Source organism: Lasiosphaeria miniovina (assembly GCF_030549165.1).
Source record: "Lasiosphaeria miniovina strain SMH2392-1A chromosome Unknown B0T26scaffold_1, whole genome shotgun sequence".
Taxonomy (NCBI): Eukaryota; Fungi; Ascomycota; class Sordariomycetes; order Sordariales; family Lasiosphaeriaceae; genus Lasiosphaeria; species Lasiosphaeria miniovina.
Genome location: NW_026848220.1, coordinates 6,724,745 through 6,745,787, shown reverse-complemented (window position 1 = coordinate 6,745,787; position 21,043 = coordinate 6,724,745). Strand labels below are relative to the sequence as shown.

The 21,043-nt window shown below is 54.1% G+C and overlaps 10 protein-coding genes across 10 annotated transcripts; 3 read left to right on the top strand and 7 right to left on the bottom strand.

Annotated features, from left to right (window-relative positions):
* Positions 1–375: 375 nt before the first annotated feature.
* On the bottom strand, positions 376–858 carry B0T26DRAFT_86575 (uncharacterized protein). The gene has a single exon (XM_060447804.1). It carries the CDS (start codon positions 770–772, stop codon positions 443–445), a length of 330 nt encoding a protein of 109 aa, XP_060303784.1. The 5' UTR covers positions 773–858; the 3' UTR covers positions 376–442.
* Positions 859–1,638: 780 nt separating this feature from the next.
* On the top strand, positions 1,639–4,553 carry B0T26DRAFT_737396 (thioredoxin reductase-like protein; the record flags this gene model as incomplete). The annotated part of the gene is made up of 8 exons (XM_060443442.1): positions 1,639–1,671; positions 1,729–1,864; positions 1,940–2,251; positions 2,313–2,838; positions 2,954–2,955; positions 3,253–3,474; positions 3,575–4,393; positions 4,456–4,553. The coding sequence occupies 8 exons, from the start codon at positions 1,639–1,641 to the stop codon at positions 4,551–4,553; spliced, it is 2,148 nt and encodes a 715-aa protein (XP_060303783.1).
* Positions 4,554–5,769: 1,216 nt separating this feature from the next.
* On the top strand, positions 5,770–6,274 carry B0T26DRAFT_632904 (uncharacterized protein; the record flags this gene model as incomplete). The annotated part of the gene is made up of 3 exons (XM_060436486.1): positions 5,770–5,817; positions 5,935–5,996; positions 6,097–6,274. The coding sequence occupies 3 exons, from the start codon at positions 5,770–5,772 to the stop codon at positions 6,272–6,274; spliced, it is 288 nt and encodes a 95-aa protein (XP_060303782.1).
* Positions 6,275–6,872: 598 nt separating this feature from the next.
* On the bottom strand, positions 6,873–7,406 carry B0T26DRAFT_746749 (uncharacterized protein; the record flags this gene model as incomplete). The annotated part of the gene is made up of 1 exon (XM_060444738.1): positions 6,873–7,406. The coding sequence occupies one exon, from the start codon at positions 7,404–7,406 to the stop codon at positions 6,873–6,875; it is 534 nt and encodes a 177-aa protein (XP_060303781.1).
* Positions 7,407–7,854: 448 nt separating this feature from the next.
* Positions 7,855–8,355, bottom strand: B0T26DRAFT_632413 (uncharacterized protein; the record flags this gene model as incomplete). Its single annotated transcript, XM_060436439.1, has 2 exons — positions 7,855–7,946; positions 8,010–8,355. Coding segments are annotated over 2 exons (438 nt in total), but the record flags the coding sequence as incomplete, so codon positions are not given.
* Positions 8,356–9,078: 723 nt separating this feature from the next.
* B0T26DRAFT_737395 (major facilitator superfamily domain-containing protein) lies at positions 9,079–11,188 on the bottom strand (the record flags this gene model as incomplete). The annotated part of the gene is made up of 3 exons (XM_060443441.1): positions 9,079–9,172; positions 10,359–10,483; positions 10,547–11,188. 3 exons carry the CDS (start codon positions 11,186–11,188, stop codon positions 9,079–9,081), a joined length of 861 nt encoding a protein of 286 aa, XP_060303779.1.
* Positions 11,189–12,930: 1,742 nt separating this feature from the next.
* Positions 12,931–16,302, bottom strand: B0T26DRAFT_845453 (uncharacterized protein; the record flags this gene model as incomplete). Its single annotated transcript, XM_060447589.1, has 5 exons — positions 12,931–14,607; positions 14,917–15,522; positions 15,593–15,919; positions 15,984–16,154; positions 16,210–16,302. 5 exons carry the CDS (start codon positions 16,300–16,302, stop codon positions 12,931–12,933), a joined length of 2,874 nt encoding a protein of 957 aa, XP_060303778.1.
* A 98-nt stretch (positions 16,303–16,400) lies between these two features.
* Positions 16,401–18,042, top strand: B0T26DRAFT_867844 (uncharacterized protein; the record flags this gene model as incomplete). Its single annotated transcript, XM_060447848.1, has 2 exons — positions 16,401–16,577; positions 17,634–18,042. 2 exons carry the CDS (start codon positions 16,401–16,403, stop codon positions 17,649–17,651), a joined length of 195 nt encoding a protein of 64 aa, XP_060303777.1. The 3' UTR covers positions 17,652–18,042.
* Positions 17,462–18,042, bottom strand: B0T26DRAFT_690046 (uncharacterized protein; the record flags this gene model as incomplete). Its single annotated transcript, XM_060441062.1, has 1 exon — positions 17,462–18,042. A coding segment is annotated over one exon (376 nt), but the record flags the coding sequence as incomplete, so codon positions are not given.
* Positions 18,043–18,407: 365 nt separating this feature from the next.
* Positions 18,408–20,382, bottom strand: B0T26DRAFT_631075 (uncharacterized protein; the record flags this gene model as incomplete). The annotated part of the gene is made up of 3 exons (XM_060436315.1): positions 18,408–19,258; positions 19,298–19,933; positions 20,301–20,382. The coding sequence occupies 3 exons, from the start codon at positions 20,380–20,382 to the stop codon at positions 18,408–18,410; spliced, it is 1,569 nt and encodes a 522-aa protein (XP_060303775.1).
* Positions 20,383–21,043: the final 661 nt, after the last annotated feature.

Below are 21,043 nucleotides of genomic sequence, written 5' to 3'. Positions count from 1 at the left end.
ATCCAGTATAGTAAAAAGTCAAATAATTAAACAGTACAGATAGAGTTATACCAGAACCTTACCGCCGCAATATAAGATCAAAGTTTTCGCCTAGGGTTTATAAAGCGCACCAAATGTCTGGCTATGCAGGATCGCTCAAGACCATTCCCTCACTAACAAGCGCCGTCTCCCTGATCCAGGAAACATCAATCCATGCTTCAGTCAGCTCGCGCGACCTAAGCGCCACATCAACCAACGCGCCAATTGAGCGTTCAGGAATGCCAGCAACCCTCGGGCCCAAGAGTCGTCGTATTGATCTCCATAGATAGAATAGTTTCCTTGCAGCTACAATGTATTCTTCCAGTCGATAAGCTGTGCGTCATTAAGAACTAAGGCTGACATCGATCAAACACAAGCAAGCCACACAGTGTCAGTCAAGCCCGATTGGGGTTGCGCCATAGTGTCAGCCAGTGAGTGCCACAGGCAGGCACCAACATCTAACATCTGTAGTCAGCCGGGTGGTCAAATACCACAGTACAATCCTCCTTCCCCCATGAAAGTTTGCTCTTTTCGCAGCCACAATCATTCCAGACCAACCATCCCAAGGATTCTTGAGCCTTCTCCGTCCGCATGATAAGCAAAATTTTGGCAGTAATTCAGCAATAAGCAGCAGCGGCAGAGGTAATGACGACGACCGCGGGGGCAGCAGCAGCGACAGGGCCCAGGAGCCAAGCAACGTGGTGATCATGACTAGCCCCGCCTCCAACGGGTTGTTCCCGCCTTTGGCCATCATGGACAACGGCCCAAACGCACACTTGTACAGCTACCGCATTGAGCAGGGGCCCGACGGGCTAACGAGGACGACTAGGACCGGCCTGCTGCTCGACTTTGAGGACTAGAAGCGGGCCCAGCGCATCGAGTCGCTGCGCCGCGGCATCGAGGCCAACAACTTCCCGGACCAGCGCGTCAACTTTGAGGCCCTGATCCGCTACTACAAGGGGGGCGGCCGTCTGCCCGCCGGCATGGAGGAGCTCTGGGTCTTTGACGGTGAGCTCTCGTGGGGTCGCCGACGGAGGCCCGAGGACTTTCCCCCGGGTGTCTATTGGAACCCCACCGTTGCGGGGTTCTGCGAGGTTGGTAGTTAATCATCTCGGATGCGCTAGACTGCCAACTTTGGCTGGTGCTGACGTTTTCTTTTTGTTTGTTTGATAGAATACCTGGATGCGCCAGTGATTGCGATCAATGATATAACCAGAGGAGGGTTATCGCTACAAGCAGGCCAGCAGCCAATCACAGCTGTCCGGGGCGTGCCTCGGTTCCAAAGCGGGGAGAGAGCTTGCCCCGCGATTCTTAGTCGTGGGGCACTTGCCAGTCTAGGAACGACAACCGAACGTCAAGTCTTGGTCTTCGCGTGGTCAGCTGTCTGGGTGCTCGCTAGTTCTTGGACAGGTACGATTACTTCAAATGTTCATATTTCTAATGGAACGCAAGGCCAATTGAGGCTGTTACTTCATTTGATTTTCTACATTTACTATACGAATACATTGCTTTTAGCCGTTCTTTCTGCAATTTGTTCTGGTCAACTCGGGATCACATTTTCCTGCCTGTGACGAGGCTAGTCAACCAACTACCATTCGCATTTCTTTGACCTCTGTAAAGATGAAAGGCATTCAGGTGGCAGAATATGTCAAGGTGAGATCCTACCGTACCTACCTTGGTAAGGTAACCACATGTTGACGTAAATACCAGGGCCCGGAAAAGCTCAAGGTGACGGATCTGCCCGACCCCAAGCCTGGCCACAACGACTACCTGATTGAGGTCCATGCCGCCGCGACAAACTTCTTTGACGTGCTCCAGATCCAGGGAAAATACCAGCACCAGCCTCGTATGCAGCCATCCGCGTCGTCTGTCTCAGACGTTTACTTTGGAGCTGAACATACATGCTAATATGGCCAACCAGCCTTCCCATGGGTCGGGGGCGCCGAGTTCGCCGGTGTCGTGCTGGCCACGCCCTCGGGCTCGGTAAAGCCCAAGTTCCCCGTTGGCTCCCGCGTGTTCGGCGCTACCCAGGGAGCCTACGCCACCAAAGCCACCGCTAGGGAGTCCATGATGCTGCCTGTGCCCAAAGGCTGGACCTTCCAGGAAGCAGCTGGACTGTTCGTGACAGCCCCCACGAGCTACGGCGCATTGGTTGTTCGCGCGGGCGTGAAGTCAGGCGACTACGTGCTTGTCCATGCCGCGGCGGGAGGCGTCGGTCTGGCTGCTGTTCAAGGTTGGTCGAACCGACCGACGATTGCACCAAAGACCACAAGACTAACTCCTGTCTGCATCAGTTGCCAAGGCGTTTGGCGCAACAGTAATAGCCACGGCGGGCACCGCGAGGAAGCTCGAGGTGGCCAAGTCCTTTGGGGCTGACCACGTCGTCGACTACCGGGATGAGAATTGGCCCGAGATTGTCAAGAAGCTCACGCCCAAGGGAAAGGGCGTCGACATTGTCTATGACCCCGTGGGCATGGTCGACAAGAGCACAAAGTGCACAGCCTGGAACGGCCGCATCCTGATTGTGGGCTTTGCGGCCGGCAAGATCGAAAAGGTGGCTATGAACAAGGTCCTGCTCAAGAACATCAGCCTCGTGGGCATCCACTGGGGGCAGTACTCGGTCCACGAAAAGCAGACAGTCGTAAGCGTCTGGCAGGGGATTGTGAAGCTGATTGCTGAGGGCAAGTTTCGGGGAACTGAATTCACCGACAAGGAATTCGTCGGACTCGAATCGGTCCCCGACGCACTCTCCGCTCTCGCCAGCCGGGGTACCTGGGGCAAAGTCGTCGTGAAAGTGCCCCAGGATTGGCAGAGCAAGCTGTAATTTTGCATGACATCCCGATGTTTTAATTCAGTTCCTGTTCGTATTAGAGGTCCCTCATAAATGTACACACTTCGTCCCAAATAACCATCATAACTTGTACCCAAAAGACAGGCGTCCAACATGTAAACACAGTTCACAACCCTAACCCTATCACTTCCCCTGATTGGCAGGGCAGACCCTGCCGATCGCTGAACCTCTCAAACTATGCTGGAATCAACCCCACTACATGGGGATACTGCGGCGAGGTCGCAGTGCAGGGCAATTAGTAAAACGCGCTCGAGTTTGGAATCAACTAGCAAGAAAAGAATCTCGAAGCCGCCCTCAGCCACCCGACTGCTCGTTTCTCCGACCCAACAGTATATCCCTATATAAACACGCGCATACGGAGGCCGTCCATCCAGTCCGTTCAGCAACCGCCAAGCTGTTTTCCTCATCCATCCGCCGCACTCTTCGCTCCAGCGCGACTGGTCTCTCAGTAGCTGCTGCCGCAACCCTCTCCAAGAAGAACTCAACCTACCACACTGAGCTTCAGTCGCTCGGCAGCAGGAAAATGCATAACAAAGTTGTCATTATCGGCTCTGGGCCGGCCGCCCACACGGCCGCCATCTACCTGGCCCGCGCCGAGCTGAAGCGTGAGTTTACTTTCCTTTGTCGTGGCCGTTGTCTGGCCAGGGCGAGCGTAATGCACGTCGAGATTTGCGACCACGGGCTGACCATGTAGAAATACCGCAGCCGTCTTGTACGAGGGCTTCATGGCCAACGGCATCGCCGCCGGCGGCCAATTGACTACGACGACCGATGTCGAGAACTTCCCCGGTTTCCCCAAGGGCATCATGGGCCAGGAGCTCATGGACCAGATGCGCGCGCAGTCGGAGCGCTTCGGCACAAACATCATCGGCGAGACGGTCGCCACGCTCGACCTCTCTGCGCACCCCTTCAGGTACTCGACCGAGTGGTCGCCCGAGGAGGTGCACACGGCCGACGCCATCATCCTTGCCACGGGCGCCTCGGCCAGGCGCCTCGGCCTGCCCGGCGAGGACAAGTACTGGCAGAACGGCATCTCGGCCTGCGCCGTGTGCGACGGCGCCGTGCCCATCTACCGTAACAAGCACCTGGTCGTGATTGGCGGCGGCGACTCGGCCGCTGAGGAGGCCCTGTTCCTGACAAAGTACGGCAGCCACGTCACGGTGCTGGTGCGCAAGGACAAGCTGCGCGCCAGCAGCATCATGGCCAAGCGCCTGCTGGGCCACAGCAAGGTCACGGTGCGCTACAACACGGTGGGAGCCGAGGTCAAGGGCGACTCCAAGGGGCTCATGAGCCAGATGGTGGTCAAGAACGTCGTCACGGGCGAGTTGGAGACGCTCGAGGCCAGCGGGCTCTTCTACGCCATCGGCCACGACCCGGCCACCACGCTGGTGAAGGGGCAGCTCGAGACGGACACGGAGGGCTACGTCGTGACAAAACCTGGCACCACCTACACCAGCGTCGAGGGTGTGTTCGCGGCGGGCGACGTTCAGGACAAGAGGTATCGCCAGGCTATTACCAGTGCAGGTTTGTTTTACCCCCTCCGTCTGCGGACATATGGCCCGGGATTAACTAACCGTGTGCCGCAGGCTCTGGATGCATGGCTGCTCTCGACGCCGAGAAGTTCTTGGCAGAGATTGAAGAAACCACCGAAGAACATGGCAAGGCTAAGAATGGGAGCCTGTAACATTTTTTCTCAGCTGTTTCAATAGATCTGTCCTTCATAAGCGATACCTCTTTCATGAATAGAACTTTATATTTACGCTGCGGGTTTATCTTTGCTACTAACGAGAAATCCCGTTTTCAGTCAACGGAGCTGGACATGGAGCAAGAGAGGGGGCTCTGCCTATCCCGTGCATGCCTCCCATCGATATCCGATGCATGCGTTGTGATAAAGAAATCGGCACGCATTCCGCTCAACGTCACAGGCTGCAGAGCTTCCGACTGGATGAGGCGCCCTGCAAGCCGCCGCCACCACCTGCAGTTTGCTCGAGACAGCGCATCACGTTCAACGCAGCAACCATCCTGCCAGCGGGTACAGTGGGCCACAAAAAGTTTGAATCCAAATTTTGTACCATGAAAGTCGCTAGTAAGCCACTAGCCAGCCGCTAATCAGAAGGAGACTACGCGTGTTGGTCCCTATCGTAACTACTTTTTTTACGACAATAACAATCAGAACAACATCAACATTACTACCATAGTACGACGGCCAGAATTATCACCTCAAATACCCTCGCGTATATATGAGCTACATTCTTTAAGATATAGCTATAGACGCATTTATAAGCTACAGCTGTCCTTACTAGACTTAATCTTTAAGTTATAGTCTGGCTACCGTACTCTCTAGACCTTAACCCAATCGAGAACCTCTGGGCCCTTATGAAGGCCGAGATATACCGGGAGCATCCAGAACTTGAGCATGCTCTAGATACGGAGGAGACCTTAAAGAGGCTGATTAGTGCTGCGCAACAAGCCTGGCATGCAATTGACTACTGTGTAAGCAATTCTAGATAGATTAGCGAGTACAATGCCTCACCACATCGCGGCCGTCAGTAAAACGGAAGGCTGGTACACGAAATATTAAGATGTATATTATTCCTAATATGGCTAGCGGCTTATATGGTACTTAGTGCCGGATTCAAGTTGTCGCAGCTGATACCAGTCAGTCATCTGATGCTCCGGGCAGCTCTTTCCCCGCTTTTTATCGCGCGTCTCCCAGCAACTCTAACGTTTGGTCGACTTGCTTTCGACTTCCTCAGCTTCCGCAGAGTTCTTCCGGAATCTCGGCTCTCTCTTTTTTCCCACCAACAACCAACTCACAGCAACACCTCAAGGAAACTTGAAACACCAAATCGCATCATCCTGCCTCGTTGAGAGTGATACTTAACAACAATCAAGCCAAGATGTCGAACAAGGGCTACTCGTACAAGAGCCACGGCACCAACTCGTCGGTAAGTGCGGGCTGCCTAGCTCTCGATGGCTGACTATAATTCACCACACTATACCATTTGCATATGATTGAGTACTTATTGCTCGAGTGGTGAGCTCACTTGACTGACTGTTCTCAGGGTAATCATTACTGCGCACGTGACTACGGCAACAACTCCAATTCTTACCATTACTCGAACGCGTGAGTGTGCACTTTGTCTTGTTTTAAACTTGCCCATAATCTACATATTAACCAGTCGGAACCCGTGTGTGCTGACCGGGGCGCTTCTACTGGGCGGAAGGGACGGCTCGTACTACTACTCCAACCCCAACGGCAGCACGTACCACAACAACGGCGCCGGTGGTTCGACGTATACGTCCCCCAGCGGCTACAGGCACTCGTCGGGCTATGGATCGGGCTCGTCGGGCTCGAGCTCTAGCTCTGGCTCGTCGTCTTCAGGCTCGGCATCGAGCAAGTAGGGGCGACGCTGTGCCGTTTGCGTGACGGGCTGGCTGAGGATAGTGGTCTTGCCTGCTTAGGTTTTGGAGGCCGTGGTTTCTCAACAGAAACTATATGCTTAGCAATGCGAGTCGAATTTAGAGCGCGAACTTGGTAGAGCTAGCCTTGCCCACGAACCAAAGTAACTTCTCATTGTCTAAACCTGCGATGCGCCGAGGGAGTGGGTGCGTGACGTTAGACTCCTGCGGCTATGGTGACCTGGCTGAGTGCTTACGGGTCTGCCCAAATTATCCCAGTGCCGTGTACGAGAGATCGGGTATCAGCGCGGTCGATATCTTCGTTTATATGCGAACAAGCCATATCCCATGCTGAAGTTTTCGTCAAATACACATACACCAGTCCGAGCCAGACAGATATATAATTGAGGAGATAATTACCGCGAGAGAGCACCTCCTGGTAAAAATCGCAAGAGAACTAAGCTAGAACAATGGCAGACACAAAAAGGAGAGTGCCTCGCACAACGCCGCCCATACGCAAACCTATACATTTTATATACAAGCCACCAAACAACAGCCAGCCAGCCAGCCAGCCAGACCCACGACCTCACAACCCTCAATCTCACAACGCAGCACCCAACCCCACCGCCGCGCCAGCCGCCAACAACACGGCCCGGCCCAGACTCAGCAGCCCCCAGCGATCGACTAGGAACTTATCACTCCTCCGCTCCTCCTCCGTCTCCACCACCTCCCCGCCCTCAGCAGCCGCAGCCTTGATGTCGCTCTCCACCGCAGCCAGCCTCGCCAAGAGCATCCGGTTCGTGCGCATGAGGACGACCCACGTGTACGGCACAATGGCCACACACAGCGCGCCGGCGAGCACGAACAGTCGGCGGCCCCCGACACCACGCGGGACGACAGCGGCAGCGAAGAAGAAAGATGTCGCAGCGCCGGCGGCCAGGCCCGGCATGACGGCCTTGCCGCGCGCGAACGTGCGCTGCCATTGCGCCAGGAGCAGGCTTGACGACGGCGCTTCGAGCAGCCGCGGCACGACCATGGCTGAGACGGCGGCGAGGACGCCGCTGCCGCTGGCGGCGAGGAGGATTCCTGTTCCTGCGAGGGCGGGGCCGGCGGGGGTGCTGAATGAGGCGGGCATTTTTTCTGTTCCTGTCACCCTTTTGTCGTTGGGTTTCTTTTGTTTACTCGGAGTGTGCGAGTCTCTGTTTGGTTGATTGGTTTGTTGGTCTGACCGAAACTTACCTCACTGATGAGGGTTGTGGTTGTGAAAAGTGGAGAGCCACCACGTGAGGTTGCACTAAAGTGTGGGGGTTGTGGGATTGAGCCCGCTATGGAGTGTTGTGGGGAATATCTCCTAGCGCCAAGCATAAGGCTGAAGAGTGAGCGAGTGACACTGACACTGCTGATCCAACCTATGAACATGGCTCTCGACGTTGTATGTATGTACAAACGATCGACGATGGGTATTTACATAAACCTTCTGCCCCTGTCCGGTCCCTTTCAGGCCCCCTACCAAAATAAAAAGTGCGTTATATCATGACTACTAATACAAGCCCAGAAACGCCAAGCCGGTCGTGAAATTCGTCTCATACCGCAAGAACAGCACTCGAATATATAGAAGGGTTGCCGCGAGTGTTGTTGACCCCGGTCCCGTTCTTCAAGTAGCAGTACTCTCCCGCTGCAACCGTGACCGAGTTAGCGATTTGTCACCTCCGCTTCGACATTCAGGTGGGTTGCTTACCACTTTTCACAATAGTCACGCTCTTGCAGAATCCGCCCTGCCCAACATCGATACCGTTCTGCATGTTCTCAAACTGCTTGGCGTTGTGGTAGGCACAGGCCGTCATGCAATCTTCCAAGCTCGGCAGCCAAATCTTAAGGATGTCGTGGATACCTGGATTCCCCAAATCCGAGCCCGACGGGTAGTTAGTCTCGCAAAGCTGCGTAAACTGTTGCCCGGGAAGCACCCAAGCAACAGGGTTGCCGCTGGCGTCCGTCGCTTTGAAAGCTGTTCCGTTGATGCGGGGGCATCCTCCATCCGTCGGCGCCGGGAGGATCCCGTTTGTCGTCGACGGTACGCTTGTGCTAGCGGCAGGGTTGCTGCTGTTGTTAGAACTGCAAACTTGTTAGAGCCGTCGGCGCAGAGCCTTTGGGGCAGTCGAACCTCGAAGTATCCGGCACCGCGACAGCGGCAGTACGGCGCGCCGCTGCCATTCCGCCCCCAACACCGGCCCCAATTGCCACCGAAATAATGACGATGGCGGCGATTACGACCGCCCAGAAAGCGCGCACCGAAAGTCCCAGTATCCTTTGCTTCTCTTCACGCCATGGCACAGCCATCTTTGGTGTTTCCCTCCAGCTCCCTGCCGAGTCGGGGTAGACGGGCAACCGGGACTCGGGAGACACAGCTTCCATCTCGGGAGAAGTTACGACCTCAAGTCCGGGGTGTTTGACGGCCTCAAGAATTGAGTGGGGTGGCCATGGAGTCGGAGTAGGGAGCTTGACCTCCTTTTCGGGATAGTCCATGTCGTAGTCCGTCAGTCGAGGTAATGTTTCTGTCTACCTGTTCTCGCGAATGCCAGCATTGGGAAAGATGGGCCGAGAGAGCCAGGTCCGAGATGGAGGAGCAGCAGGTAGGAGAGAGAGAACGGCCCAGCATCGGAAGAGGGCTGAAAGATCATCGTATGTTTAACTGTCTGCCTGGGCAATGAGAGACTGGCCCCAAGCAAGCCGAGGGGCGCCGCCTGCTTTGGAGTGACACAGGCCTAAAACTTGAACCTGGACTACTGGCCGCTAGTTGCATTTACGATCTACGCGGGGGTTCTCATTTTGTGCTTATCGGTTCGACATGTCGAGAGAGGGGCTTTGTGCCGTCCAAGGCAGTCGGGGCCGTGCCTTTCAAAACTGAATCGAGCTATTCGTGCATCTACACACTACATGCTCTGCAGTGGGTATGAATGGGCAGATTGCATCGTAGGATTTGAGACAGCTAAGCGTCTGGCTTCCTGGTCGACCCAGATCGTAAGAACCCCGCCTACACGGCATGCTCTACCCGCCCTTGGTGGGGTTTGACAGCTTGACAGCGTGCATTGTCGGAGAGGTCAAGTAAGGGGGTGGCACAGCCGCGAGAGTCAGTGCGCAGAGAACGAGGGCGAGGGCCAGGTCGCTCAACGGGCTTCACCGACGAGAGAGTCGTCACCAATCCAGGCCGCTACCGCATAATTAATCAGTCGCACTCGGCCCCCGCCGAATCAGTCGACTGGGCAAAGCTGTTTTCCCCCTGTGATAGGGCTAGGGCCGAGGTGCTCAGTAGACCAAAGTAGAGGCCAGATAAAGTTCCTCATGCGTTCGTCATAGCTGTCGTGTCTCACTCGACCTACAACCGGAAATACCGACAATGTGTGCATGGTAGCCGGCATTGTGGTTTTGACTCTGACATAACAGCTTTTCACTTGGCAAGTGCTGTCCTAGACAGTGCAATGCCATCGTTCACGTCACTTGGAGAGTGAATGCCACAATGCGGTAAATTAATTAAACTTGGCGTCGTCGCTGCTAAATGTTTACGCGCGAAACTGGCGGTTGGGAGAGTTTAGTTTCGTCTGGCGCTGGAGAGTCGCTTTCTCGAAATTGACTTCAATTAAGGGAGGAGTTCAAGTTGCGAAAAGGCAGTGCGTTGCTTAGTTCGTTCTTAGGTGAGAAAGTGCGATCGAGTTTGTTTAAACATACCCCAATCGGGTTAGATTGAGATCCTTCAGACCAGGGGTCACTTCCAAAGTTCCATCTTCCAAGTCGCAAGTTCTGTATGGGTTGGGTTACTCTTGCCAAATCCAGGCTGCTTGCGTAGCATTATTGGTTTTAGGGTTTCTTCTCTCTTACCCTCTGACTTTCCCCTTCACACCACAACGTGTTCCCAGGTATCCGTGGTGGTATCCGTACATATTGGAATTTGAAGTCGACACCTCCCACGGCCCGCAGCTACCTACCTACCAATCATGAGTGAGGCATATGCCTAAAAGACAAACTAAACCAAACGCCGATCCGTGACACCACATTGCATTGCACTGTACAGCCAAACCATCGTCGTACTCACAGTGCCGCCTTGCCCCTCGACTCAAACGGCAGCCCTAGCACCAAGAGACCGGCGCAAATGAACAGAGCGCCGCTGGTATAGACAGGAACATCAGTCTGCAGGTTCGCAAACATGGCTACAATTGGCTATTGAGAGGCACACAAAGTCAGTGGAACTCATGTAATTCACTTGGCCAAAATCCAACATACCGCCATGATGCCAAACACCCTGTTGCAAGTGGCTGTGAGGGCACTGCCTGTGCCGCGCTCAGGTGTCGGGAACAGCTCGGGCGTGAAGCTGTATAGTACAGCGTACATGACGTTGCTCGCTAGACTGAAGGCGCAGTTCCACCCTAGGAGAGCCTGCGATGTAAGTGCCGTCGTCGAGCCGGAGAGGAACGCCCCTGTGAGCACCGTGGACAGCGCGAGCGTGCCCTTGCGCCCAAATCGCGTCTCGACCAAGACACCACCAAGCAGAGCCCCAGGGATTCCAAGCACAGAAATAATGAGAGAGTTGCGGTACGTCAGGTACGTGGAACCATCCCCAAAGTCGGCTCCCCGCGACGCCTGGATGTATGGCAAGAAGGCGTTGTACAGCGGATATCCCAGGCCGATAAACGCCCAGATCACCATGATCAGGCCCGTCGACAGGGCAAGGCGAGGCGTTTCAAATAGAGTCCGCACCCGCTCCAGCTTCACTTCCTCTAGCCGGCGCCGGAGAACAGCAGCTGACGACGATAGTAACGCCACCCTCGGCGGCGGCGGGATGTAGCCTTCGGGCTTGCACGCTGCTAGGTGGGCAACCGTCAGAGTCGACGTCTTTCCATTGCGACGCGCCACGTCGTGCACCATGCGGACGGCAGAAACTCAAGGAATATGGCCGAGTCAACCGGCAAATTGCCGCCGACGCCAAACGACCAGAGCGCCGCGAACACGCCGATGGCGGCAAAGCTGGGCGCGCACGCCGCTGCCATGCCAAAGACTGCCGTGATACCGAGCGTCGAGTTGAAAGCCCAGCGACGGCCAAACACGTCGCAACTGAAGCCCCAAAAGACGGCGCCGACGAGGAGGCCGATGTTTTGGCTCAGCGTCAGTAGCGGCGGCCGGGCCGGGCCGAACTCGTTGGCGACAGCCGTGAATATGAGTGACGTTGCAATAGGCCAGAGGTTGTCCGTTGCCCAGCCGAACCCCACGACCACGAAGAGCTGCCATTGGTACCACCCCAAGCGGATTTCTTGGATCTGTGCAATTTAAAGTATTGATTAGCTTGCCATTAGTCCCACGGCGTACCAAACACTTGGGAACTTGGATAAGAAAAAGGGGGCGCAAAACATCCCCACATAACTTCTTGCTCCAACACGAAAGGGGCTTGGGGGGTTCCTTGGTTTGTCACACACCGCACGATTCAATATCCGAGCCTTTTCCTCGTACACATGGTTAACCTCGCCCCTAGGGAGGATAGTGTTGTCATCGCTGCCGTCGTCGCCACCGCCTACAACACCAGCAGCCACAGTCGATAGCCCGTCGTGGGGAACATCTTCTCCAGACTGCAGCGGCCGCTGCACCTGAGCAATATGAGCAGGAGAGTGCAGCGACGTCTTTGGGTCGGTAGTATCAGTAGTAGCAGTTGTACCCACAGTGACGGCATTCCGGCCCGCTGCTTGAGTCTCCTTTACAACCATTCCACCCTTTTGTCCGCTAGAAAATGAGATAAAAGATAAAGTTCCGAGTGACCTATACCTCCCAAATATGAGAAAGCAAAAGTGAAATTCAAGGCTCACGAGCGACGGAGAAGGGCTATTCAAGTGAGGGAGCACGCCTTTTTGTTCGTTCGCACGCGCGGGGGGGAGCAATATAATTCCCCTAATCCGTCGTCCCCCTCCCCTTTGTACATAGCTTAACGCCAAATTAAGGTCTACGAAAATGCAGGATTCTGCCCGCGTCGCACGACAAAAAGCTTACTGGCACTTCGTACCTAGCACCTCGGCGGTTAAGGCGAGGTGGCTGCGCAAGAAGACGCAATCTAACGCCATTTCTAACAAAGGGCTTGATTGAACAAGGTTTTGCCGAAATTGTACTGCTGTGCTACGTAGCTACGCACCTGGTTCCCGAATAAGGGGTGAAGCTTTCCGTGGGTGGCTGAGAGTGGAGGCAGTCAGGCACAAACAAAATGGGGTCAAGCTCACGGGAACCGGGGGCAAAAAGATCCAAAACCTTCGTCAAAGTTGATCGCTACCTAACACTAACCTAGTAAACAAAGTTACGGCTAGTTCTAGTGAGAATTCGCCGAAGCCGAAACAACCACTGTCCCCCCTGTGAGATTATTACTGCCCTGCTTGCCGCAGTTTCCTCTGCCGAATATTCTTAGGCTCCTGATCTGATATCTGCGCTTTCCAGCCAAGATCCGTTCAATATGAGAAGCCTGCAGTGAGCTCCCCGTGAGAGCTTGAGAAGACCGCCAGTAATTGCAGAGACGATAAAGAGTGCAAATCAAAGACCATACATGAACCATACAAGCCAACGAATTTCTCTGGTCCTCCTTGAGGCGGTGTTCGACGTGATGCAAATGCCTGCACCGTATCGAACCTGTGACTTCACCAGAAAGGGCGCGACTGAGTAGAGACGTTGTCAGATTCGGTGGGAAACGAATCCGATACTTCCGTGAGAGAATTCAGGGCCCTCTTGCGTTCCTTCTTTGTGAGAGGGGTTCTCCTTGTGACGGGAACGTTACCCGGCACAACGGGTTTTGGATTGTTTCGTCTGGGTATATTCATCTTGATCTTCTTCATAATGTTGCTGTTGTCGTTCCCACCCACATGGTCCATAGTCTTCAGCATTTGCAGAGCTGGACCGTAGATGTCCTCAAAGATATGCTGCTCGAGGAGGGTATTGGCGTCCCACTCTGCTTTCTGGCCAAGGCGTAGTGACTTGTTCTGCAAGAAAAGAGCCTCCGCCCTAGTGGAGGTGATGGAGGCTTCGTACCAGCGAGGAAACTCTCCCTCATCTTTCTTCTTCTTGGCTGTTTCTGGGGTCCAGGACCGAGCCGACTGTGCGCTTTGGTTGCCTCCACCGGTGCGGAAGGCACCGCCACCAACAGGCTCAACCTCTAGCTGCTCAACTTCGCTGACGTCGAGTGCGCTTCTGGAATTGGGGCTGAGATAACGCCACTTGGTGGTAACACGGACATCCCGAATGATGACGCCAAAGTCGCTCTTCAGGGGAAATTGTAGCTCAAGGCCGCTTGGTCCTTCGATGTTTCTACTAATTCTCAGTGAATCTATGAGCGCCCTAGCAAAGGTGCTGAATAGTTGCTCGTTGATTTCATCGTCATCGTGGGAAAGTTTTATACGCAAGTCCCAGTTGCGAAGCAATCCATGGACGTAAACAGCGACATTTCCATTGAAACCGAGACGTCGAGTGTACCGCTGTAGCTTATAGGAGAAGCCATTCGTCAGATCATCTATAATATCGACAATGAAGCGGCCCGGCGGGCTGGTACTGAAACAATGAAACGAATAAACGGTCCAAGAGGAGGTCGGGTTCTCCTTCCATAGGCAATTATCTTTATCTCTAGTATTGATCATAGTGTCCACATCTGCGGCAAAGGTGCCGAGGATGGTTGTAAACTGAAAGGTTTCGTCTTTAGTCATCAAGCTGTTCAGATGGTCTATCAGGACTGTTTTGCCCCAGCCACTGCTAGGCGACCCCGAGGCATTGTAGGATAGGCCGGATGGGTCCATTTTCAAAAGGATTGCCCGACCAAATTCCGCACTTACGGAGACTCTTCCGCGTAAATACGGGCCCGTGGCGAGCAGCCTTGTCATGGCCGTGTGAATCTCCTCAGTAAAGGTCGGTGGGGACTTCTCTACCCAAGTGGCATTCTCTTTTCCGAGAGGTTGGGCCATCTTTTTCGACTTTGCTTGCTGATTCATTGTCTGGAAGCCATTGGCCCCGGACTCCAAGTAACGTCTAAATCGATGAGCATCCTTTTCGTCCCTCTCTAAGACTTTTACTGGGGGAGTCGGTGTGGTGGGAGTGGAAGGTGAAGTGGCTAGCACCCCTACGACAGAGTCACTTCGTATCGCCGAACGCCCCAGATTGGTCGTTTTCGAAACCGTCTGAGGAACTAGCGGGCTCATGCTCCAGGTAATAGATGTACCTAGGGAATTGGAAGAGCCACTGCCAGAGCCACTGGGAAACAATTCGATCAGAGATCCAGAGGCGGTATACCGAACGCCTGAACCGGGAGTTTGGTCGGCTGATGAAGTTTTCTTCTCTGTTTCCAGGAGAAATTGCCATCCCGGGAAATGGGAGGTGCTTGCTTTCATGTTATAAGCTCCATTATATTGTCCGTCCGGAGGTGATTTCGGCGTAGTATTGGACGGCAATGCCACTAACTTCTCAAAACGACGCGCTAAGTCCTCAGGGTTGGCTTCTTCTAGTATTTGTGAGACGATAGTCTGTTCATGTCCAGCTGGCTTGGGCTGCGGGATCTGTGCTGTGTTAGTTTCGAGATCTATCAAGTCGTCCAGAACCGGTAATGTGTCTTTTCCCGGAAATTCCGAGTCTATCTGTGCCACAGAACTAACAGTTGAGGTTCGGGCCGCAGATCGTATGGCACCAGATACCTGAGAGGCTTGGGTAACGCCTTCAGGACTACCGGGGCACGATATAATGCCAGCATTGTCTGGGATGGATTCGATCCACTTCGATACCTTCTCTTCCTTGCTGGACGCTCGATAAGTCGTCTGGGTAAAAGTCGGGTCAATATGCTGGTTAACCTGTGTGGTAACAAGTGTAACCGGCGTAGCCGGCGTGGCGAGCGCGATGGGTGGCTGTGGATTGGCAGCGACGAAGGACCCCTCTACGTTCTTGGATTTGGCAATTGGACGGTTCCCAAAAATGTACTTTCTGCTAGATCGGCCGATTATCGGGGGGCCGAGCAACGAGAAATGATATTTCAAGTCGCAGTCGTATGTGCAGAGTCGGATTGAGCATCCTTCCTCGTAAAGTTTCTTATAATTGCCCTGCAGGTCTTGGACCTTGAGCCGATCTAGGAGAGTTGTGGAGGCTAGCTTAGGCTCGATATTGACCATGTAGCGGGTATCAGCCGTGAGCTCTGGAAGTTTCTTTTCAACGTAGTCCTCAGCAAACAGCAGATGCTCAGGCTGCGGCTGGGTAGTTTTCTGGTATACCTGTTAGCTTCTGAATCTCTGGATGTCTGGATGCCTAGACTTTGGTGGTCGTGGCACTCACCTTGAGCTCGAGTAAAACATCGAGCCTCTGTTGAATCTCGTCGATCGACTCTTGGTTATTAGCCCCAAGGTAAATTAGGGCTCCAGAAGGGGTAAAAGAAATCATGGCGCCAGTATCGCTCTCAAGCTGTCTGAAGCCAGTTTCGGTGACGATATCGTGAATTGTGAGAGGTTCAGTTCCGAAGTGGTCTTGTTCAGAGTCGAGCTTGTCCCAAATGGCCTTGTGACTGAACTGTGAAAACCGCTCTGGGAAGGCGAGAGCCTTGAGAGCCTCAGCCTCTGTGCCCGAGATGTGTACGAGGCTGATCAGGTCGGTCTCGAAGTTTTCCTACCGGTACTTGGCGTTAGTCAACGTCTGGAATTTGCCACGTTTATAGAGAGGGCGATATTACCCGGAGGACCCCTTCAGGAGTCAAAATTTTGTCCTCGTCCTTGTCAAAAGTCTCGTCTTCAATTTCATGACTGATGCGGCTGAGTGATTGCCGTATGGATTTGGCGTCATCGGGGTGGCAGATGATATGGAACCAGTTGTACTCGGCATCGTAGGTGAACTGAGAATTACTCTGCAACGACAGGTCAGTAACGGCATGGAAGTACAAGAGTGGGATTTGCACCTACGGGGCTTGCTTCCTTCAGCTCAGCTATGATTCGCTCAATTGCTTTGGGCTTGAAGATCCATAGGCTGGACCTATACCACTCTGATCGCGGCATATGTTCCATTTTTGCGGTTTGACATGCCAAGCCACCGGGTCGATTTATCTCTTGATCCTGAGGACGAATTATGATATACTGAGGGTCAGCTGAATGAAATGGTTATTGTTTATGCGAAGTGGGGAGTGTTGGAGGTGAAAGATAGCAGGTCTCATGGTGAACACTTCCACGCCGATGATAATGATGACGACGACGACGACGACGACGACGACGACGACGACGACGACGACGACGACGACGACGATGATGATGATGATGATGATGATGATGATAATGTATGCGTACCTGCTTTACAATCCTGCGGCACGAGAGTTGCGTAGCCGTTATTCTGCAAGTTATCTGATAAAGAGAGAGGCCCAGTGGTTAGCACATATGACCGTAGAGAGCACCCAAAAGCGGAAGCAGTACTCGTGCGTTTCCCTACTGGTGAAGAGGGGAAATATACGGAAGGAAGGACCTGAGTAGGCCCTTACCGACGGAGTGCTACCGAATGCGGTGCTAGGCAGGTTAGAAACAAAAGAGTCACCGTGGCGGCTATGAAGGTCGGTTAGGTGTCGAGAAAAGAATATTTTAGAAGTGAGCGGGCCGGGCCAGAAAATATGGCAGCTGCCTGGTAAAGAAAGTACTAGAATTTGGGAGGGCAGTTGACCAAGTAACGGCGCCATGCCTTCCATTTGAGTTGGAAGTGAGTGGTGGGACGGAAGGCGCGTAGGGGTCAACACATGGAAAGTGAGAGCCACCACAGGCTACCTACGTCACTTGTCCATAAGGTGCTTGCTATTCTTCAGCTTCCAATCTTTGGCACCTCAGGTACGATATACGTTCACACACTCTTTTAAGCAACAGCCACCTCACTGAAGCAACCAGGAAGTAAATAAAGGGGCCTCCAACATTCACGCAACAACCATCTCCCCCCCAGCCTTGACAAAAGAAACAAGACAAACCAGTGTACACGCACAAAGCAAGCCGAACCTTGACGGCTCCGGGCCGTTCAAAGTTCGGGTGTGTGGAGCGGAGCGGCCGGCATGTGATGCGCCAATTGTAGCCGGATCCGAGAACCTTTCGGGTATTGGTTTTTTTTTGGTGACCAACTTTAATCTACACATTGCATATACAGCACAAACGACAGGCTAGCAACGAGGCGAACCGTTGCACACATGCGAGCTTATGTTTCCTTTGCGCAAAATTATGCCTTGCCCCTATCCCGCTATGCTATGCTTTGCTATTCTATGCTCACCGTACCATACCCTACCCAGACAGATAGACAGACAATCCCCGTAGAAAAAGAGGGCTGTCCATCTCCCTCACCGCCGTACCTATCTCGCTGCCAGGCCAGCTTCTCAGACTAATACGTCATACCTAAATTAGATTAGACGTATGCCCTCTCCTTTCAGCCCAAGCCCGACTTTACCTCTGGTACGCAGTATGTCGTACATATCCGCGTATGGCACGTACCCGTACAGCATAAACAAATACTTTTCTTCCTCTTTCTCGTCTGCGTCTTTTCTAATCCTCGGCATCATCATTATGTTATGTCGTGAATAATAACTAAAATAAAATAAAACAACACACCAGAGTAAAACAACAGAAAAGAAAAAAAGATTTAAAGTAACAAGGATAGACAAGAAAATCAAAATACATAGAGAGACGGAGAAAAAGGAAGAAGAAAAGGACATAGGTAGGTATCTTCCTGATGCTCCGAACCACCTCCCTCCCCTTTGCCCATCTTTTCCCCCCATTTCCCCATTCCCCCAATCCTTTGAGCGCCTTATTGCGCAGTGTGTGTATGCCGGCGCAGCTCATCTAGCGGATTGTTTTCCCTCTGTTTACCCACTTGTTCTCCTCCTTAAAGAAGGGCCTCTCCTTCTGCCCTATTTTCTTCTCTTAGTTCTGGGTGAGGCGGTAGGGGGGTTCTTCCCCGCCACCATTAGGAGGGATAAAGAACCAGGTTGGGCGCGTTTTCTGCGTCGTGTGTGGTAGGTGGGGAGTAAAGGGATCGGCTTGGGATAGGTAGGCAGGGTAGTAATATGCGGTTGTTTTCTTTTCCCCTACAGTATCGCTTGGCAACCAGCGCGAAGAGGACCAGAGTATGGCCAGGGCCCTCACTACTGAGCCCAGTCCACCTTGTCCTTAACGTTCAGCGCCCAGCGTAGCTTGTCCAGCACCTCCTTGGACTCTCTGAGCGTGCGCTCCTGCTCCTCCTCGCGCTGTGCGGCATTGGTTTTGATGGCGCTCAGCGCCGCCTCCTGCTCGCCCTTGTAGCGCTCAAACTGGGCGGTGATCTCGTCCTTCTGCTGATGGAGCTCGCGAATGTTGCCGTCCTGCTGGTCGCACAGGTCGCGGAGTGTGCTGATGCGGTCATCGTCCTTGCGGCGCTCCTCGAGGAGGCCCGAGATCTCGGCGCGCATCTTGCCGACCGACCGCTTCACCTCGGCGCCCTGGTCGCGCCAGTGGCTACTGATGGCGTTATATCGGCCCTCCACCAGGGCGGCGTAGTTGGTCACCTCATCAACTTGCCGCTTGGCCTCGGCCCTCGCCCTCTCCATCTCGTCCTTCCACGTGCGTTCCCGCTCGCCCGCGTCCACCGCGCGTTTCTTCTCGAGCCCCACGGCCGCTTGTAGGGTCTCTACTTGGCGCTCCTTGCGGGCGAGCAGCGCCTTGGTCACGTTGGCCTCGAGCAGCCGGCTCTCATACTCGGACGCGATCCGCTCCAGCTTGTCCTCCAGTAACCGTGCCGCTTGCTTAGACTCCTCGGCTCTTAGTCGTTCGATCTGTATGTCACGCTTCAGTGCCTCGTTGTCCGAGACGAGCCGGTTGATGACGCGCCCTGTCTTGCCCAGGCCGGCTTTCCCTACTGTAGAATCCCACCCGTTTGATAAATGTGCCTCGGTCGCACTGAGATTGACTTCGTTCAAGCCTAACCCCAGCCCTCCTCCCCCACCGCCAGACGGTGGCTCTGTATTTGAATTTACCGCCATTGTTGTTGCGGCTAGACTGCTCTCTCTTTGTGGAACGTCAATGCTCGACCTTGTGGCGCTAAAAGATGACAACGACCTAGACGCGTCTGGCGTCCCGTCCTGTACTGCTGCTAGTGAGCTGTGTTTTATCCTCGCACCCGATGGTGATAATCTGTACCCGTTCTGCTGCTGTGTCTGCTGTTGTTGTTGCTGTTGCTGCTGCTGCTGATGCCGATGTTGAGAGGCCGAGGACACGCTGGCATTACTAGTGCCGGAGCTGGAGAAGGCCGAGTTGCGCGAGGCCGACAGCGCGGGCGACGACCCGTCCACACTGCTCGAGTCCTCTGAGTATCGGTGCCTCCCGTCAAAGCTAGCGACGGTGCGGATGGTGGCGTTCATCATCCAGGCCGGGGCCTGTGGTGCATAAGGAGACGCCGAAGGGGCCGGCGGAAGTGCCTTGCCGTTGACGACACCGCCGTTGGTGGCGGAGGTCCTCGACATGGACGAGTTTACGGCGCCTTGCGAGGCGAGCGATAGGGTTGACCGAGGCGAAGACGAGGCGCGGTCATGCAATAGCTTGGACAGTCGTCTTCTCGGCGTCAGTATGGTCTCGAATCGTGGTGTTACCGCGGCCTGCGCCGCTTCCGCAGATCTGTCAGACACCGTTGTGTCTTCTGGCAGAGAACAAAAACCAACTGTTAGTCTTGACGGCTTCTGGGTGATCTCGCGGCTGGTACTGGATCTTGGAGGACGAAGGGAAAGAACTGAAGTAACTCGTGCAGGTATGTTTTGCAAGCGGTGATCGGTGATCACAAAGGCTGCCGCGCATCCCCATTCCCTCCAAGACAAGACGTCGGGTGCGGTATCTTGCCCCGGGACGCGCGCGCCAAGCCAAGGCGGCCGTCATGTGAAATGGATGTGTGCAGCTGAGGCGGCTGTTTCAGGATCTGCAAAAATATGCATTCATTCTGGGGTGGTGGGGGAACCGGAGAGGGAAGGTTTACAACAGAAAGGAGAGGGCGAAGGCGGATAGATGCATACCTTGGTCGCCGTCTTGGTAGATTGAGAAGCAGGGCTTGTGGTTTTCGGAATGCGGCCGGGCTTTGAGAAGACGATTGCGCATAGTTCTCACGTTTGCGGAAGGATAGCGTCTGGTCTGGTGCTGCTGTCGCTGTCTGGTATGTACTGTACAAGTACCTACAGTACTGGATTGGATACGGACGGATACACGCAGTGGACAAGGCTACCTTAGGTTGATAGGGTGGGCAATCAATGTCTTGTTTGCACCAACATGGCGGGTCCGTCCGTCTTTCCGTCCGTCCCGCAAAAACACCCTCCAACAACACTTTCCCTTCTACTTTTCCTCGTTTCTCGTTTCTGTTCTGAATGCTTCTGGGGCGCAGCTGGTGCGATGGAGCTGGTGCTTACGGCCTGCAGCGATTGTTCCGAGCAGTCTAGCGGCGGTGCTACTTTGACGTCTGGCTGGCACGCGTCTAATTGGAAAGACCCGGCGGCGCACGTTTTCGAGAAATCCAATGTATCCAAAGCCGTCGCGCTTCTGTAAGAAACTCAAACACCCAAAAAAGGGGGGATGCTTTGTGTCCAGGAGAGTTGCAGCGTCGGAATACCGATTGGTGTTGGCCACTCCCGTCGTCTCCGCCGTTGCTACGGGAATCGCAAGTCGAAAGGGGCGCCGGAGGGCTTTGACGGCAATAGGAGAAACAAAAAGACGACAGCTTTGTTCAACGCCCGGCCTAGCCCTTCTAGTGGCTTTTATTTTGCTG